The 20382-nt window shown below is 37.4% G+C and overlaps 1 protein-coding gene across 7 annotated transcripts in view; it reads left to right on the top strand.

Moving 5' to 3' along the window:
* The window catches only part of LOC131046028 (histone deacetylase HDT1), a 35249-nt gene extending 16068 nt beyond the window's left edge, over positions 1-19181 (top strand). For 3 of the 7 annotated variants that reach the window (XM_057979672.2, XM_057979674.2, XM_057979673.2), the window contains exons 9-11: positions 17996-18111; positions 18202-18293; positions 18499-18787. In XM_057979672.2, coding sequence (XP_057835655.2) covers positions 17996-18111; positions 18202-18285 — 200 coding nt within the window. In that variant the 3' untranslated portion in view covers positions 18286-18293; positions 18499-18787. Of the gene's footprint in view, positions 1-17995; positions 18112-18201; positions 18294-18498 lie in introns of all 7 variants that reach the window. The other 4 variants (XR_009105911.2, XR_009105912.2, XR_009105913.2 and 1 more) reach the window with 4 other exon arrangements.
* The last annotated feature ends 1201 nt before the right edge of the window (positions 19182-20382 follow it).

The raw sequence follows: 20382 nt of genomic DNA on the forward strand, positions 1-20382 counted from the left end.
TCTGTGATACATTATGTTGTATCAACCACCCTCTGCGGGCAATGTAAGGTAGTATTGTAAACTTCTCAGGGAGAAGTGTAATTAGTAACCATCCTCTATGGGCAATGTAAGATGGTATTGTAAATGTTAAACCATCCTCTACGGGCAATGTAAGATGGTATTGTAATCTTCTCAGGGAGAAGTGTAATTGGTAACCATCCTCTGTGGGCAATGTAAGATGGTATTGTAATCTTCTCAGGGAGAAGTATAATTGTTAACCATCCTTTGCGGGCAATGTAAGATGGTAGAAAAGATCCTCTCCACCCTCTGCGGGCAATGTAAGGTGGATCTAGTCTATGCTTGTGTGCGAGCTGGAAGATTATGTTATGTAGTTCCATTCTATGCTTGTGTGCAAGATGGAAGACTAAAATATTTCGATTATGTTTATTCCATTCTTTGCTTGTGTGCAAGATGGAGAACTATGTTTTCATTCCATGCTTATGGAGAGCAATGATTATGTATCTCCACTCTATGCTTGGGTGCAAGATGGAAGATTATGATGTTACATTCTTCTTTGGGAGAAGACTGAGGTAAAGACAATGTATGATGGATATACGCGATTGATGGCATGGAAAGACTCCATGATGTGCTTGAATAATTGTGCATGTGTGCATCCACTCGCCACAGGCAGTACAAGATGGATACTATGGGCTACTATTGTGGCTACTTGTTGAAGTTGACAGCTAAGTTCAAATTACAATTTAAACATTGTATGTATTACTTAGGGTTGGGCCCTAATCTTGTAACCAGGTTGTAAGATTATCTTTCTCCCTAGTTAAGAGGGAGTGTTGATTGTAACTAGGTAGAATGCGGATTCCAATTGCCTTAAGGCAACATTGGAATCCGCCAAGGGCTGGGCCCTTCTCCTCTCACACACTACTCTTAGGGCTGGGCCCTTCTCATCCCACATGCCACTCTTAGGGCTGGGCCCTATACATCACGCTACTCCTCAATACCACGCTACGTGCAAGATAACATGCTTACATGAATAGGGCCGACCCTATCTAATAAAGGGTTTCGGTTAAAGTGATGCAAATAAATTAAAGGTTATGAATTCATCATAAGCCGACTTGATTAGGAGTGGTTGCTCTCCTATAAATAAGACATATACCTCTCACAATATAATTAATGTAGTCTACAAGTAAATGCAAAATATATCCTCCTTGTGTAGCGAACTCCTTCACAAGCAGTAGGTCATAGCGAATATCTCCTTCTTGTGCAGCGAACTCTCTTACAAGCAGTAGGTCACAGCGAACTACATGTATGTGCAGATCTAAGTGGTGATCACAGCGAATTCCATATATGTGCAGATCCAATTAGTGATCACAGCGAACTCCATGAATGAACGGCAGATCCAATTAGTGATCACAGCGAACTAATTGGTGATTACGAATTCCATGAATCTCCATTGAAGGCTCAAGCAAAGGATTGCAACTAGTTGAAAGGTGCATACACAGCAAGACAAGTTAGAAGGACTGTAAAACATAATCTCTATCAACAAACTAGCTGTGTAGTCTTCCATAGCATCTTCCTTGTGACTGCAACTTCTATACTCCAGATAAGTGTGTAATTGTCAATTGAATCTAAAACCATAATCAGATCTGAGGATCTTTTCTGGTTGGGGTTTTCCTCCTAAGAGGTTTTCCCAGGGTAACTTTGTCTTGTCTCTTTTGCATTCATTTCTTAACATACTTAAATCTGAAAAGCAATAAATCTAATTAACCTAGTTGGAAACAAATTCTGATTTTCTGAGTATCATCTAATCTGAAAGTGCTAAAATTAACAAAAACTCCCCCCATGAGAGGATGAAGCAAGAAGGGCTAAGTGACACCCTTAGAAGAAATATCCTGCACCCCCAAGAGAGACCTAAGATGGACATACTTGCTCTTAGTGAAGGGTTTAGTGAAGATATTTGCAACCTGTTCTGTTGTAGGACAGTATTGCAAATCGATGGCATGCTTATAAATCAGCTTCCAGAGATAATGCATGTGGATCTCGATGTGTTTGGTCCGTTGATGATGGACCGAATTTTGCGAGATTTAGATGGTGCTTTAGTTGTCAGGGTAAATGATTGATGGCTTTTGAAAAGTGATGCCAAGTTCAATGAGGAGATTATGAAGCCAAATGGCTTGAGTGGTGGCATTAACAACCCCCCAATACTCAGCCTCAGCCGAAGAAAGAGCACTTGCTTTGTCAACTAATGGTACTGGAACCAAGGTGAAAGTTGTAGCCAAATATGGACTTGTGATCATCATGATCACCAGCCCAATCAAAATTCGTGTAGCCAACCAAATGTGAACCTATGCCTGTTAGATAGTGAATCTTGTACCTGTGAGTGCATTGAATGTGGTGCAAGATGCATTTGGCAGCCTTCCAATGAAGCTCATGTGGCTCTGTCATGATGCGTGAAACAATGCCAACTACAAATGAAATGTCAAGACGAGTATGAGTCAGGTAGATGAGGTTACCAACAAGCTAATGATACAAAGTGGCATCAACAAGTGGTGTGGAACACTTTGCCTCAAGCTTGACCACAAACAAAAAGGGAGTCGGTGCAGGCTTACAATTAGTCACATGAAAACAAGCCAAAAGATTAAGAGCATACTTGGGCTACGCAAGGGAAATCCCAAAAGAAGTCTGAGTGATCTCAATCTCAAGTAAGTAGTGCAAGAGACCCAAGTTAGTCATGGAAAACCTATGGTGCAAAGCAGACTTGACGTCCACTATGATGGGTGAAGTTCTCCCAGTGACAATCAAGTCATCAACATAGAGAGCCAAGAAAAGAAGATCATCCTCCTATCTCAAGATGTAGACATTCGAATTTGAGTGGCATTTGGAGAACCCAACTAAAAGAAGAAAGGAGTCCATCTTGGCATACTAAGCTCGTGGGGCCTGTATGAGGCCATAGAGAGACTTCCTCAATCTGCAAACCAATGAACAATCCTAAAAAAATCCTTGTGGCTGCTTCATGTAAATCTCTTCATGTAGATCCCCATGAAGAAATGCATTCTTTATGTCTATCTGATGGACAACCCAAACTTGAGTTGTAGTAGTAGCAAGTATTAGGCGAATGAAGTTCATCTTGGCTATGGGGGCAAAGGTCTCAATGTAGTCAACACAAGGAACTTGAGAGAAACCTTTAGCCATAAGTCATGCTTTGTGCTTGTCAATTGATCCATCTGTTGCAAATGTTGTGCGATAGATCCACTTACATCAAACTTGTTTTCTTCCCTTAGGAAGTGGAACAAGATGCCAAGTTTTGTTCCGAATCAAAGAGTGGTACTCGTCTTCCATTGTTGAATCCCACTCAACAATACTTAATGCTTCATGATAAGATTATGGATCTGAAGCTGTGGCAATGTAGGAATGCAAAATATCATGATGTTCTGATTGAGTCCTTCAAGTGTCTAAAGGATCCCCAACAAGTGTGCATGTAGACTCAAGTGTTTGATGAGCCCAGAGAGGTCTATGATGAGATGGAGGAGAATCCTCTTCCTCAGAATCTGAAGTCTATGAAGAGGAAGATGAACCTCATGATCAACTTTGTGAGTAGAGGCAACTGGAGAAAAGTCTTTTGAGATACTATCTAATTCCGTGATGGAGGAGGGAAGACAATAGGAGGCGCTAAGAGAGCTTTCCTCAAATTGCACACTTTGCTCAATAAAGAGCTCACGTGTTTCAGGATCATAAGTCGATACCCTTTGACACCATCTGGATAACCAACAAAGATACAAGACCAACTCTAAGGTTCCAAGGCCTTGTGCTTCTCTGAAGGAATATGAGCCCATGCAGGAAAGCCAAAAAATCTGAAGTGTCGCACAATAGGGTTCCTGCCACAACAAGCTTCAGAGGGAGTGATTCCCTTCAATGCCTTATGTGGATCTCTATTCTGGATGTGAGTAGCACAAGTGATAGCTTCTGCCCAATATTCAGGTGCAAGCGAGTGGGCATGGATCATGCAGCGAACCATCTCTTTCAGGGATCTATTTTTCCTCTTGGACACACCATTTTGCTGAGGTGTATAGGCAACAGTATGTTGAAGACCTATCCCTTCAAGAGCACATATTCTTCAAAGTTGTGGTTCACATATTTTCCACCATTGTTTGTGCGGAGAATCTTGACACACTTTCTAGATTGCTTCTTGGCACGAGCCTTGAACTCCTTGAATCCATCGAATGCTTCTCCTTTTTGTTGAAGAAAGTATACCTAAGTGAATATGGAAAAGTCATTAATGAAAGTGAGCAACTAGTGAGCCCTTGCTGAAAGACAATGATGGAAATCAGCTTGCCACATCACTGTGAACCAGCTCAAGGACTTCTGAAGCTCTCCAAGCATTCCCTTTGTCGAACTTATCCTCAAGATGTTTGCCCAAGGTACAACCCGAACAAACTCCATCTGAAAAATTGATTTGAGGAAGACTTGTGACCATATTTTGCTTGTTGAGCTGTTGAAGATAGCCGAAATTGAGATGGACAAACCTCTCATGCCTTAGCTTTCTCATAGGATCAGAATGAGTGAGAAAAGCAATAGAATGTGTTTTAGGTACAAAATCAAAGAAAGCATACAATCGAGACTCATGATCAGCCTTACCAACTACAAGAAGTGCATTATCTCCAAGATTCTTGATGGTCACAAACTCGGAAGTAAACTCAACTTTTCTACCATTCTGGGCAATTTGATAGACGAAGAGAAGATTGGCCAACAGATTAGGCACACAGAGGACATCCTCAAATGTACTAGTGCTAGCATCAACATAACCTTTCTCGATGACTTAAATAGGAGTCATCCTCGATGAGAATGTGGGGCACAAAACAATGCTCCAACAAGGAAAACTATTCTCGGACAGAGCCCATGTGATGTGATGCACTTGAGTCAATAATCCATTGTTTAGAAGAATTTGCAGTAGCAACAAGTGCAATTGCTTTCCCTCCTGATTTGGAAGAAGGTGTCGTTGAGGATTGTGAAGCAACAAAATAAGGCAGATTAATGTTGTTCTTTGTGAGAAGATGCTTCAGCTCATTGATCTGCTTCTTATGACAAAAATGTTCCTCATGACCAACTTTCTTACAGTAACAAGTTGGTTTTTCCTTCTTCTCAGAATTCCCCTTTGAAGAAGAGGAGTTGATGTCTGCTTTTGGGGAAGATAGTGATAGTGCTTGATCTTTTTGTGACTTCTTCTTGGACTTCTTCTATTTCTTATCAGGTTTCCCTAATGCTTTTTGTCCCTTTGATTGACTAACCAACAATGCCTCAGACTAAGATGACTTTAGGAGCCCCATGGACAAAAGTTTGCCTTGTTCTTGCATCAACAATTCAAAAAATGAAACAAAGGAAGGCATTTTATAAGTAGCACCCATAGTCAATCTATGAGTATGAAAACTAGAAACAAAAGCAGCATATTTAGGTCCAAGTTTATTAAGAGCACTCAAGTCAAGTTGAATATCCTTTTTCTCTATGCCACAAGCTTTACATTGTGCTCTCAAATCATTAACTTTTGTTACGAAGTCTTAGATGCTATCAAAAGACTTAGGATCAAGTGCCATTAGTTGATTATCAAGTTGATATCCCCTAACTTCATCAGTTGACCCATACAAAGTTTTTAGTTTGTCCCATGCATCATGTGAATTAGTACAACCATCAAGTTGAAACATTATATCAAGGGACACTAAACTCCTAAAACAACCTAGAGCTTTTGTTTGTTCAATCATCCAGAGTATTTTACCCTTAGCATATGTGGTTTCGCTTATCTTTTGTTCAACATAAGGTGTTTAACCTTGTTGCATTAAGAAGTTCCATGCATTTTGTTGCCATGTGTTATAGTTGTATGGTGTTAGCAATGGAAACTTAGCATAACCGATTTGTCAAAGGAAAGAGAGCATGTGCGAAAAAAAAGCACAAGCACAATCGCACCAAAGATCCCGCTTTTTCTTCAATCAAAGACCCCCCTCTCCCCCAATTTTGGCACTTTATTTAGTGCGTTTACAATTAAAAATAGGACCATTAGATGGGAAATGAAAAAATATGCACTTTTGCAAAAGATCACACTCAATTTTGAGCTACCGATCAAAAGTTACAGCTAAAAGAAATTCCCGTAAAATGGCCTATTTTAATACGTCAACATTTTAAGCAATAAAATTGCATTGTGCCAATAACAAAAAATGGCCTTCCAACCACTAGTTGGAATCAGAGCGGAATATAGAATACAATGGTGTGATTTGAGAGGGGGAATTGGCCTCCTGCCAGCTCGGGCCTCACTCTTCGTCTTTGACAGGTGAAAAGAGGGCAAATAAAACCTCCAATATTCACACCTGGACAAAAAACACCATATTTTAGTGCCTTATATCAGCCAAAAAGGTCAATAAACCTGGCAAAAAGATCCCTAGATCAATGTAGTGCTATGGGGAAACCATTTGAGGCTGCAAACTATAGATATGAAACTTGGACTTGGCGTGGACTCGGCAAGAGTGACCTGACTCGGGACTCTAGACTCGGAAAAAAAACTTGACTAGGACTCGGCAAGACTCGACAAAGTGAAAACCCAAGAAATTTAGAGATTTCAAGGATTTAAAACTTGTTTCATGCACCCTTTATTAAATAAACCTTAAATACACAATAACATCATCAAATAGAAGCTAATTTGATCACATACACAAGTATACATCGATCACATTAGTATAAACTATAAACGCAAATTGTAGCTGAAGGAAATAGGAAACTTAGATATATAAACAATGTCAACTGTAAAAATATTACAAAACTCATGGAATATGAAGTCCATGACATCAAATGTTCCACACAAATATCAAAACAACTACAAGTCTATGGCTCAGAGGAGCTCGGATCCTTCCTATGAAGGTGTCTAAGGTAGGTCTTGGATGATTCAGTAGGCATACTCTCTACCTGTGACTCCGTTCCACCCTCACCAACATCAATTGTGTTTGTGTTCGTCTCTGGCGGTGGCTCTAACTCTGCTCGTGCTCTAACCTCTTCCTCTGCCATGACTATAGTCGTAGCCTCTCTATCTGCTTGGTTGATCCAATCTAAGTCCTCACCACTAAAGACGAGATCTGTAGTCTTATTGATCCACTCAAATTTTGGATCAACTTCCTCTAGTATGATCGGGGTAGTGTCATGTTCCATAACCTGTCTCTATCTAAGACAAAGGTTGTAATGAACAAAGACTAGATCATTCAACCTCTCCACAAATAGACTATTGCGCCTCGTGGAGTGTATGTGCTCAAACATACTCCAATCGTGCGCACAACCAGAAGCATTGCATGGTTGGCTCAAAATACGAATGGCTATCTGCTGAAGATTTGGTGTTTTAAGACCAAACATCTACCACCATCTATCTGAGATGAGAAAAATAAAAGAAATCAGCCGCATTTAATAATTAATAATAAATTGAATAATATAACATTAAAATTATGCTCTTAAAAGTTAAAATATATATTTTTACCTGGCTGCATTTTTGTCCTATTTTCTTTGCATAGCTGACAAGAGAAGACCTCCCCTTCTGCATTATAAAAGGCCTCTAGCTCTTGGATTATAGTGCTGCTATGATCTAGCAACATTCACTCTATCACAGAGTAGAGCCCACTAAGAACCTCCTCATCTGCCTTGAAATCAGGGCAGAAATGGAATGTCGGATTGATGTAATAAGCAACTGCATGGAGGGGTTTGTGAAGCCATCTCCTATCAATGATATCCCAAATGGGACGATACTCTCATCCCCTCCATAGGCAGATCTGATGCCCTCCTTGTCCCTATCCATGCCCTTGTTTATGTAGCCCATTGTGAGCTTCTCCCCATCAGCAACTCGTAGGATAACTACCAAGGGCTCAATGAACTGCAAATATTGTGAAACATTATCTAATATCAGTTAACTTAAGTGTGAAATAATGAATGAAAAAAAGCAAATAAAAGAAAAATACGAATAAAAATTAAAAGTTAAAACATAATGTAGAATGTTTAAAAATTTTACTTTCACAATCTCAGCACAAGGGGTCCAAAAGCTTAGCTCATAAAAAATACAATCTACTACATCAACCCCTACAACAATCACAACATAGGATGAGGAAGTCCACTCCTCACCAACAAACATACGTCTCAAAGCTGCCTTACTCTGAATCAAGGATTGCAATGTGATGAAGTTGGTGGCAAATCTAGTGATTCCAGGACGAGCAAGCTCCTTCTGCCCCATGTATTGCCTCATTAGGTTAAGGACCCATGCATGATTGTATACAAATTTGCAAATATTTTTTGTCTTCTCTACACATGTCCTAATCCATGCAATCTTACCAATGTTATCCAACACATGGAGACCAAAATATAGATGGGTGCCTCTCCATCAAAAGTTTACCTGCAGCAACATAATTTGCTGCATTATCGGTCACCACTTGTACTACATTCTCCTCACCCACTTCATATATGATCTCTATGGCCTCATATAGGTAAGTGGCATTTTTGGAATGTGTAGAAGCATCAATGGACTTAATGAACATGGTGCCACTTGAAATTTGAAAAACAAAGAAAAATCAATGATCAATGATCATCCAATAAATCTTAAATTAAAAATAAAATACTAATCATTAAATCAAATTCAAGTTATTCAATCACTTGCAGAAGAAACAAGAAAATTTAGGAGCATTTGGTTTCTCCCATCGGTCATGATGGTGCAACCCTTCTTCTTCCATACCTCTTGCTGGTCCTCTAATGTGGCTTTCACATCAGCCACTGTATCTGTCAAAATTTGGCCATTTAACTCAAAATCAGAAGGGACTTTGAACCTTGCCCCACAAATAGCGATGACATCAATCATGCTCTGCCAATAAGGAGACCTATCACAAATAAATTAAATAAGTATGTTTAACTTTATACCCAGTAAAAAATCATTAGACAAAACAAATTGTAAATATTGAAAAGTTAAAAACTTAAAACAATCAAATAAAAACTAAAAAGAATTACCTAGCTGCAAAGAATGGAATATTGCAATAGTACCAAAATCTCCCAATTGCACCTTTAGCCTTATCATGTACCTCCTTGTTCCAACTCATGCTCTCAAGAGAAGGTTGGGCACAAGGAGTAGTGTGTGGCTCAAAATATGAATCCATCCTAGATTTACGAATTCTAGGACCAATGCTTGCACTCCCACTACCACTAGCACTACCAGCAATAGAAGCAGTAGCACTAGCACTAGCACTCGCACTCGCACTAGGATGATATGGAGGCATGGAAGAAGCCTCTCGAACACAACCAACGTTAGCCAACTCATCCCTTTGTCTCTTCTTTATTTCTTTTTGAGCCTCAAATGTCTCTATTTGCACTTGGCACTCACGAATAGCCTTAGGATGTGCTAGTGTGCAAGGCTCTGCATCATGGCCACATATGCTGACAATGTGGTATTTCAATCTATTTATGCTTCCATTGCAATATTTACATTTTGCCTCTCTTTTTTTTGCCTGGGAAAATATTCAGTATGTTTCCAAGCTGGATCTTTTCTACCCAGAATTGTTCTAGGAGGGGGAGTGGAACTAGACATTGTGAAAAATATGGTTTTCAAAAGTTGAAGGTTGCTAGAATAAGACACAATTACAAAAAAAATGAATATTTGTGCATTCTTAAATTATAAATTAATACAAAAAAATGTAGTAGCAATGTTTTGAAACAAAAAACAATGTAATAGAATTTGTATTCATTTTCTTTCAAAGAAATCAATAAACCTTACCATGTAGATTGTTTTCTTTATCCAAAACTTAAAGAAATCGGCAAACCCTACAATGTACATTTTTTTTTTCACATTGTAGTGTTTGCCGATTTCTTTAAGTTTTGGAAAAAGAAAACAATCCACATGGTAGGGTTTTCTGATTTCTTTGAAAGAAATGAATACAAATGTTTAAAAAAAAAACAATGTAAATTTTGCTTATAAAACACCAAAAAAATCCAAAAAGTTCAATCTTACCTCTTATAACAAGGTTGAAATGAAATGCAATCTCTTTTCCAATCCTCTCTAACAAGCTCTTGATGTGCCAAATGCAAGTATTACATTGCCCCAACGTGATTTGTTGAAGAAATTTTACTCCTTGCTGGTTACCCTACTATGCACTCTTCTTTTTCCTCACAACTCACCCTTCTCCTCCTATTTTTTCAATAGAATGACATGAGATGAGTTTTACAACTTAGAAGGAAATATAAATGAAAAAAAAGTAACTGAAAACATGTTTTAAAATGTTTTTTATTTTGCTTTTTAGAAGATTGCCGCTAGCCGAGTCCAAACATCGGGACTCATCGGGTCCAAGCTGAGTCACTGAGTCACGAGGACTCGGTTGGACTCGCCTAGGACTCAACGAGCCCAAGTCCGGGCCCCTAGGGACTTGCCCAGAGTTACCCGGCCCAAAACTCGCCGAGTTCTGGCGAGTCCTAGAACTATGCTGCAAACAGCAAGAATACACCAAAAAATGATGAAAAATAATGTTGTGAAGATAAAAATGCCCCTCTGAAAAAACAAATTTTGCCAAAGGCTCTGGTCTCCAAATATGGACAGTCTTTATATGCAAATGGGATTTTTTAGGTCTTCTGGACTCAATGGTGAAGTCCTTTTGGCCTGAAAACACCTTTGAAAAGAGCTGCATTGGATATGAGCTAGAAACCTTTGATCCGCAACTATATCAAATAATCTCCAAATCAGATGAAACAAAAGCCAAATTTCACTTTTTCGGCTACTCTGAACTCAATGGTGAGTTCAAAATGTCTCCAAGAAGATTTGAAAAAACTGCAACACCCCCCCGCTCTCGCCCCCACCCCTAAAACTAGAGTTTTCTCCACACTTCTCTGATTCTCCAGATCATCGAAAGATGCGAGAGAAGAGCATACTTGTGCAAAAAAAAAAACAGCCCTACACTTCAGATTTCTAAGAAAATGCCAACCCACAACTCACAACCACTGCTACCATGTGAGATTTCAACCCAAGAATGCAAATGAATGAAGGAGAGCAAAGAAAGAAATCAGAAACGAGCCGAATAAACTGTTTTCAACTCAAGAGAATGCAAGGCATACAATGAAAAATAAGATGCTTGTATGAGAGTGATGAGTGAGTATATATAGCACTTATCACCCAAGAGACTAAAAACACAACCAATGTGGGAAAAAAGTGAAAAAGTCCCTAAGTAAACTATAGTGGAGAACTAGCTAATAAAGAACTAGAAGGCTAAAGAACCCTATTCACACTAACACATGATACCAACTATCTCAATCAAATGATTTTATAGTCTAGTTTGGCATAGAAGGCCACAAGAAAGTTTGAAGGTTTGAATAATTTTTTGGGAAAAAGCTTAGCAGCAGATTTTGATGCTAATAATCATAAATAAAAGCAGATTTGTGGGCTGGTAATCATAAATTTCAGCTGTCTAAATGAAAAGTGTAAGAGTATTATAAAGCAGTGTTGAATCCCTGAAAAATATGGTCAGAAAAATTCAGAATTGCTTGTATGAGTGTGCACTTCAATAAAAGGATTTGATTCCAAAATTTCTCAACAAGTTTCAGTTATACAGATGCACACCTATGTGAGGAGAATCAATTTTCAATCTCTAATTTTAAAACTCCATTTGTAAAGGTGCAACTCTATGAAGAGGATCTTATTTCAAAAATTGAAAGGTGATTTCATTTGCATAGTGCACACCTTTGAAAAGGGGTTTTATTTCAAAAATTTGAAATCAATTTGTTAATTGGCACACATCTTTGTGAAGGGGTTTATACTCCAAATTTTGAAGGTGATTTTGATGTACATAGTCTCACACTTAGTAATGAAATTTTTAAAACACTTTCCTATATTTAGGTTGACATGTGATCTAAAGGATTTTTCTTTCAAAGTTTGAAATGGCATTTGCATGTGGAGTGGGTTGCTTGTGTTAGAAAAGAGAGGTAAGCAGAGTTTAAGGCAGCTTGGAATTGTTAGGGAATGTCTATCATGGTGAGATGGTTGAATGGTATAAATAAAGGTGGGGATCTATGTTAAGTATGCACCACATATAATTGCCGACTAGATTCCTGAGTAGTAAAAACCTATTAATATGTTTGTCTATTCATGCATGGTTGATCAGATTCATAAGAGGTTAAGTTTGATATTTAAAGATGGTGGGCCATGTTCCCAGCAGCTAGTCATACTTTAAAACTCAAGTAAATCTGCTAAAAATTATGTGCAATGTCAAAATTTATATCAAGTCAAAAAATAGCAAAATCAGCAGGAAAAAGAGCAAGATTTATTTAGCAATCAAGGCCACCTAATTCAGGAGAAAGTTCTGTTGAAATATGACTTCAATCGCTTCTTTATTCATATCAAAGCATGACACCAAACAACAGAATTCCAAAGAGCAAATCAGATCTCATCATTAGCAACTTCATCTACATTCTACACAACAGAATGCCAACATCAAAGATCAATAGTCATTTCAGTTGTTGCCTTTTCTTACACAACAGTTATAAACTTCCAAAAAGCTAACGTTTGATATTAATAGAGGTGCATTAGTTTGAGCAGTAGATTAGCAGACCTTTCATTTCAGTAGCAGAACAGGGTGAATTTTCTGTTATATTAACATCGTTCTAACTGATGCTACTGAAATCAAAGGTCTTCTTTCCTGCTCAAACTGATGCTTTAATAGAATGACTGTAGGTCTATATCAGGTTTGAGCATGGCAACGATCAATATTGCCAGTGCCTAGGTTCAATAATTTTCTCAAACATTAGTGAGCTTACAATCATCTACAGTAAAACTAAACATTCGTCAACAAACATTGATTCTTGTGAGGACTTGATATCAACAATAATTATCATCGAACTTCATCAAGTTTTCCTTTGCAAGGTATTTATCTATTCCTTAAGTCATTATGTTATAATAATCACTCACACAGCTTCCAAATTTATAACTTATGCCCTGTTTTTTGATCACGGTAACTGGAGTTGTGAGACTCTAAACCCATAAAAAAATGGAATCGGCATGAATTGAATCTTGGGACAGTTACAAATTATCTTGTTAATAGTAAAATGGAAGGCAGATACAAAATGAATAATCATGAAAATTTGATCCCTTGAATGATTTTTTTTGGGTTCATTAGTGTTTCATGTAAAAACCAATCTCCCTAATTATGCTTTTAAGGTGGGGCTCGCTTGAAATCCAGAGGCCGAAGGGACTCAAAGAAATCTTGTGGTAATCATGGCTTGTTAAACCCTAATCTTGAAATAATAGAGAAATCCTCACAAATCCAATAGAGTCCTAGGGTCTTGTTTATTCAAATTGGGAGTCCACAATTGCAAAATCTTAAGAATCCATTTAGGGAGCTTTAAAGGAGATATATTCCAATCTGACGTTGAGACAAGCAAGTATATATGACATTATAGAGAGTGTCACCTAAATGATTTCCCTCTTCCCTATTTCTTCACGTTTCTAGACTTTTGTGTAGATGTTTAAAGCTTCCATAGTCAGAGTATTTATGAGTAGGCTCTAGATGTGTGAAGCAAAAATTAATGCACCTTTAGAAATCATAGGTTGTACATCAACCCCTATAACTTGGCACATGTATTGATATGTGGCATGGAAGTGACAAGCAAATGATTGTATGCTAAGGGGCCCCATTTCCTTGTTAGGAATTGGCTCTAGTTTGTCTCCCTCTTTCTTGCTTCTGTGATTGGGAAGCCACTTAGCTCTATAGCTTAGTCTAAGCAAGTAGTTCAATTAAATCTTGTGTGGATTTGCGCTTATAAGACATTTCTAATTTGAAGGGTATCACACCAAGTGAGGTTTTGCAATTCAATTGGTTTATTGTAAATTATAAAATCCTTCTACAATTGCTCAACACAAAAAAGCCAAAACAGTGAAATAGTAACAATTAAGAACACAATTAAAACTAGAGTGAAGTGCAGAGAAGAAAAACTCACCTGTTCACTGTTCTTACATATTGAAACCAGAAAAATCGCAACCACAAAGTATCTGGTTTTTGGAGAACACTGCTATTTATAGTATGGTCTCATTATGGCATTGGGCATCATTCTTCAGTACCAGTACGCAATGTGCTTGGAATTATTTTAATAATTTCACTAAAGTTATAAAGTTATGTTTTAATATTTAGTTTAGTGTTAAATAATGAATATTATAAGTTATGTTCCTCACAAGGGGACGCCTAGGAGAGATTTGAGGGGATAGGAGGAGGGGCATTTGCACATGAATTGTTATTAATATTTCAAAGAGGTCTTTTTGAGCGGAAAATTGCAAAAAAGTGTTTTTTCTAAAAAGTAAAAAAGTGAAAAAGGGAAAAAGCATATTTTTGAAATAGTTGTGACAAAAGAAAAAAGCAAAAAAGCAAAATTTGCTTTTCAAAAAAGCAATGAAACAGCAAAACATACTTAGAAAATTAGCTAAAAAGCAAAAATCTCTTTTTCCTAATTATCTTTCAAAAGTTATAAAAGGAGTATTAGGGCTCTCATTTGTATGTACAGATGTTGCACACATAATAGAATGCTGTTGGAATGAACAGCGGAATTTCTTTTGGGTGTTGTTGAGGATGAAAACTCTCTTCAATCTTTCTAGTTTCGGTCATGAGAGATCCACCCTAGCTGGTTTGGTATTTTCATTCAGGAAATACACTGATTTGCATGAAGTTTTTGGTGATTTGGGGTTTTAAAACAAATGAAGATCCATATGGTTTTCTGATTTCAGTTTTTGGAGATTGCGTCGATGAAAAATGCAGGGATTTTCTAATGTGTTTGCAAGGTTTTTTTATATGTATTTGGAGTGAAGAGTGACTGATCTGGGCAATAAAAGAGTGTTGCATTAGCACCCAGCTTGCTGTTGCAGGTTGTTCTGAGAAAGTTTCAGACCTGTGTATGCTGATTTCATGCATTTGAAGTGAAGAGAAACTGATCTGGATGGTAAAGGAGCGTTCGGAGTTGTTTTCAAAGTTGTTTTTCCCTACCTTTCAGCCCTGTGCTGGCACAGAGAAAAGTTCAGGTAGTTGCTGTCAGTATTTCAGATCTGCAAAATCATATTTTAGACTTGTTTGGAGGTGTTTAAGCTGCTGGAAATGCTTTTCTTCACCTGGTTGATGCTATGGTTGGCGTTGGAGGTTATCAATGGAAGTTTCTCAGCTGTAGCTGATGATTTTCATGCATTTTCAGACCTAACAATTTCATTTCAGTGATTGCAGGCTTATTGAATTGTCTAGGGTTCCCCATTGAGGTACTACATGCTTGTATTTGACTTAAACAATATTATGTAATTGGTTACATGCTTTAAAAATGAAATGTTTCAATATGGAGTTGATGTCATCAGCATTTCCTTCATTTAAATGATATATCAGTTGTTCAGTAGAGACCTATCATATTACATGTTATCATTGTTAAGTTGCTTGGCAGCACTTCTCAAAAAAAAAGAAATCAGGGGTGTCTATTGCATGCTTCCAACAATGGTTGGCGCATAAGTTAAGATTGTCAAGAGAACCATCAGAGTATCTTTAAGTATAGGAACAGCCAATTAGTAATTTTGCACATGACATAGGAGAATGTGAAGCAACACATATCATCATTTCATTCAATATCCATCAGCTTCATCAGCACCCAAGTCCCGCCATTAACAAATGTCTTGAAGCCAATAAAATATAATAGCCACACCACCCAGATGGGTATAAACCGGTTGCACAAAGTGGAAATAATTGGAGTTATATCATATGACAGGGTTGAAATGTAGAGGCACAGCAATAATACGACTGCAGTTTGTGACCCGTGAAAAGAAATCTTGCATTGATATGCCAAGTTATACAATGCTATGGAAGATTTACCTAGCATGCTGGCACAATTAAAAAAGGTAAGGTGTTTGAATACTTAGAGCGGCCATATAGAGAAAGGGAAAACATAACTTAGAATCACAACCTTAGACCAGGGTAGTTCATAAGAAAGCTATTCTCAAGACTGAAACTCTTTTTGAGGGAAAATAAGGACAACAATGTTGACACAGAGGAGCATACAACTTTGCAGGTTTTTAGGGTGCCAACATTATGAATATAATTGATGGGTGCATTTCAAAAGGGAGGCAAAAGATCTCATCCTAGATGTGAGGATGAAGTCTCTCTATTAGCGCTGTTGAACTACATATGCAAGACCATTATGAGTGAACCCTCATGGTATCGGTTTGGGTTGAGGGATGACCTAGATATTGGGAGCTTATCATCTTTAGTGCTAGTATGTCAAATTGTGGCATTCACTTGTTGCCATGGTTATGAAGCTGACACTTATAAATTGGATGGATCATGGAAGTTGCTTCATCAATTAGGATGGTACTTGAGGTGTAATGAAATGATAAAAAAAAAATAGTAACCAGGGGTCGTTATTACAAGAAAGCTGTGTTTCAACATCAGACTCTGCCTGTCAATTTCATTCAGATGAATGACTAGCAAACAGCATGCAAGAAGAATTCTGAATGTTTTCTACAAAGGTTTACCAAGCTGTGAGACCATGACAGAGTCCAGACGATCTAGTCCACTTTTTTTCTGTCTTTTTTTTCACTGAACATCGCTCTGGGTTTGCAGCAGAATTCTGGGTAGCCATCAAATTTCTAGCAGTTAACATGTAGTCTGCTGCAGATGAAGAACCATCATGGATTATTGGATATCTCGTTTTCATGTAACTTAAGCTAATTTACCATTCCCAAAATTTACAAAAACTTTTGCCATCCCCAAAACCCCATTCCCACACCCCCACATCCCTGTCCTAAAAACTTAGGAGTAACACTGATATTCACCCAACGTAAAGTTTGATGGATTGTAGAAGTATAAACAGTTGCTCACTGCTTAAGGGAGGTTAAATTTATAAATGTTGAAATCACAATGTTTAGAAGTGAGGTTAAAAACTCATGGACTGTAATCAGTAATCACTATGGCTCACTCAGAGGAAGGAAAAAGAAATGTGAAATCTTGGCCATCTTGCAACTTTTGTACTAACCTTCATCTGATTTTAGAGAGCATGGGATCTATCAGTGTAGAGGTCTATTACCTCTTTAGACATTACCATGCACGACACTTGTTTAGATTCTTTGTTGGAAGGATACCAAAATCATAGATGTAAGAATAGGTTGGTCTCTGTACTGTTGCATGTTTTACGAACTTGAGTCAATATTTTAGTGCTTTTTGCAAGACTAATAGGCATCCATATTTACACACAATGCTCAGTGAATGAGAAGGGCAGTAACTGCTTTGGAGAACAGGGGGAAATATGACTCAAGGTATTGTAGCTCAGTAACACATTGGATCAAGGTATTGAGATTTGTTGTTACCATGAAACAATTTAATTCTCTTCAATTTAGAGATTTTTGATATTTCCATGGAGCCAAAGTGAAGGAATATAGCTTTTCCACTTTTAAACATAATAAATAATTACATGCAAATTTATTTTGAAATTAGAAATAACTTTTTATGTTTCTGCTTTTAGCGATGTCTTTAGTTTTGCTTGTTTTATTGTTTTGAACCTTTTTAAATCCTGGACATAGGTAAACCTACCCAACTTAAGCTCTAATCAATATTTCAAACATGGATGATCATCTGGATTTCATGTTGGGGCTACAAGGCGGTTTTGTTGAATAATTCATATTTGATGTTGGACAAGTCTAGATGGATTCAGTTCACAAGTGTATTATTGCTCAAAGTAGGGATCTGTTAAGCAAAAGACCAACTTCATAAAGATCTGTACTATCAAAACAGACAATGATGCATCAAGAGTATTGGGCAAGTCTTGTCCTTTTAGAAAAGGCAAAGGAATGTAGTGATTACATGTTTTAAAAGTTCCCACTGATTTTAGGAATTGGTAATAGAAACGATTCTGGTTGCTCTGAATCTGTGAACATAATACTTGTGATGCATTTCTCCAGATAGTTGTGGTAGAGATGTGCAATGCATATGCTACTGTTTATTTGTTACAGGTAAAGGAAAGAAATGTGTGCAATTTTCTACTCATTATGATGGTGCCAGCAAGGGTGCCAAGAAAGGCAAAAGGACTACAGGAGGCTCAGAGCAGCAGTCTCTAGTATCAAAAAAGGTACTCATTAGTTCTGTTTTTCCGAACTAAACAGCTATTAGAAAAAACAAATTATTATGTGTCTAATTAGCGTTTATTGTTGGAATCCAGGGTCCAAAATCTAGTAGTACGCCCTGGCCAGGGAAGAAGGGTCATTATGTTGCCAAGCAAGCCAAAGGTTACCATTGGTGTTGATGCTTCCTGTAATAAATTTTCTAAAAATATGCTCTAGTATTATATTGTATAAAAGATTTAGAAGCCATCTGTATTGTTTGTCATTTACTTTATGTTGCGTACTTTGACACCTGATTGTATTGTTTCTGTAAGTATTGTGTATGCATTGCCTTGTTAGGGTATCTATGTTTTCGGGCTCTTGTAGTAGCTTCATTTCGGTTGTTTTATTTTCAGGATCTTGAGTTCAGAGTTTACACTGAGCAGCCACGATGTTAAAAGGCATGGCGGAAAGTAAAAAATGTGCCAGATTTGATTTTTGTAGGATTTTTAACCATATGGAGCTCAATTTTGGTAGTCAAACAGCTTTTCTCTTGTCATGAAATTTGGAGAGTTTAATACAGTATGTGTTATAGAGAAAATGTGTCATGCAATGTTAATTTTTATATTGCTTCATTGACTTGAAATTATGGACATCTGTGGCTGTTGCACAATTTGCAGATTATTTGGAAGCCTTATTTGTTGACATAGCGAGCGTATTGGATTTTCCTGAATTTCTTAGGCTACCGTTATCATTACATCCTTCAAAAAATAAAAATAGAAACTTCAGAGAATCGGCTTCTATTATAATTTTGCTTTTCTAAATCTTGTGGGAGGCTGCTTTTTTTGTACATAAGTTTGAAAATATCTAAATTGTATAGATTGAGTACGTCTAAAGCATGTGTACTGGAGACCTTAGTTTCCCCTATTTTGGTTATCACCATATTTTTGGTTCAGGACTGCCTAGTCGTCTTCTTTTGCATGGTAAAGCTAGTTTGAATATATATCACCACAAGTCTGGTGGCAGCTGAATCTATGACACAGGTTTATATAGAAACATGCAATTAAATGAGAAAGGATTAGTGTGGGAGTTCCTGATCATTGTTGTTTTACATACATGGTTGTGATTCGTAAATATGCATACAATTTTGTTCATTCTCCTTATGACGGAATGTTTTTTTCTGCCAGTACAAGGTAGTTTGTATATAACTGGTGTTGTTTTTGTTTGACACGTTTTTCTAGATGTTCATGGTGGGCATATAAACCAATGTTATATTTTTTGAATGTCTCATTATTTTGATAAAGTGGTATAATATGGATTCTGTTCTGCAAAACTGAAAGGCTCCTCTTGGAGTTCTGTAATTGATCAGTTGCATGAGTTCGTGATTCGACCATCAGGTTTCTAGTAACTTCGCCAATTTGGAACAACCTTGTGGTGAAAATGTCGGGGTTAATGTGCAATCAATTTGCTCACTCCCATGCTAACGTTTGTCAAAGGTGCTTTTATATTTATGTAGTTTTTCTGCAGGCGTATAATTTGTGGCAATATCCATCAATGAAATGTCAAACATTCATGATTAACTTAATTGTAAAATACTCAATGTAGTTGATGATTCCCACTAAATATATTTAAAAATGCATTTGGTGCTTGACTTTGATTTAAGGAGGTTTGTAGCTCCCAGTAAAAGAATCAGTTCAAAAATTGGATGGGTGCATCTACTTTACAAAATTGTTGATTTTATTAGACGGTGATTTTGAATGGATGAAAATATATTGCCAGCATAGTTCCGTGAATTTGTTGTGGTAGTGGAATCAATGGTGGCAGTTTCAGAAGTGCCAAGGTGGTTTAAAAAGTGACAAATGGGAGTTTTTTGTGACAAAAAATTTGTAAGGTGAGAAAAATACGAACTGTTAATCTATCATAACAGTAGGGTTACTGCAGTGCACAATACTAAGGTCTAACAACACACCAAAGTAAAGAGAAGTGACAGAAGAGGCTAGTGGATGAGTAAGGAAGACAAAGCCATTGGCAGACAAAACAAACATGCTTCAATCCACAGAGCAGACATGAATGGTTGGAGCTGTAATAGTATTCTATCCCTCTTTATGTACTGGTTTGATTAGTAAAATATAAGATAAGACTAATATTTGGCACCTATTAAGCTGAAATTTTCCTCCCAAAATAGGGTTTCCTAGGTGAAAGAATTTTCAACATGTTTCGTAGTGTTTGCTTTCATTTTACCACTAGCTTTTGAGCATAGTTTCAGTTTAGATTGCACTGGAAACAAATTTATGTATTTT

The sequence above is a fragment of the Cryptomeria japonica genome, chromosome 3 (genome assembly GCF_030272615.1).
Source record: "Cryptomeria japonica chromosome 3, Sugi_1.0, whole genome shotgun sequence".
Classification (NCBI taxonomy): Eukaryota; Viridiplantae; Streptophyta; class Pinopsida; order Cupressales; family Cupressaceae; genus Cryptomeria; species Cryptomeria japonica.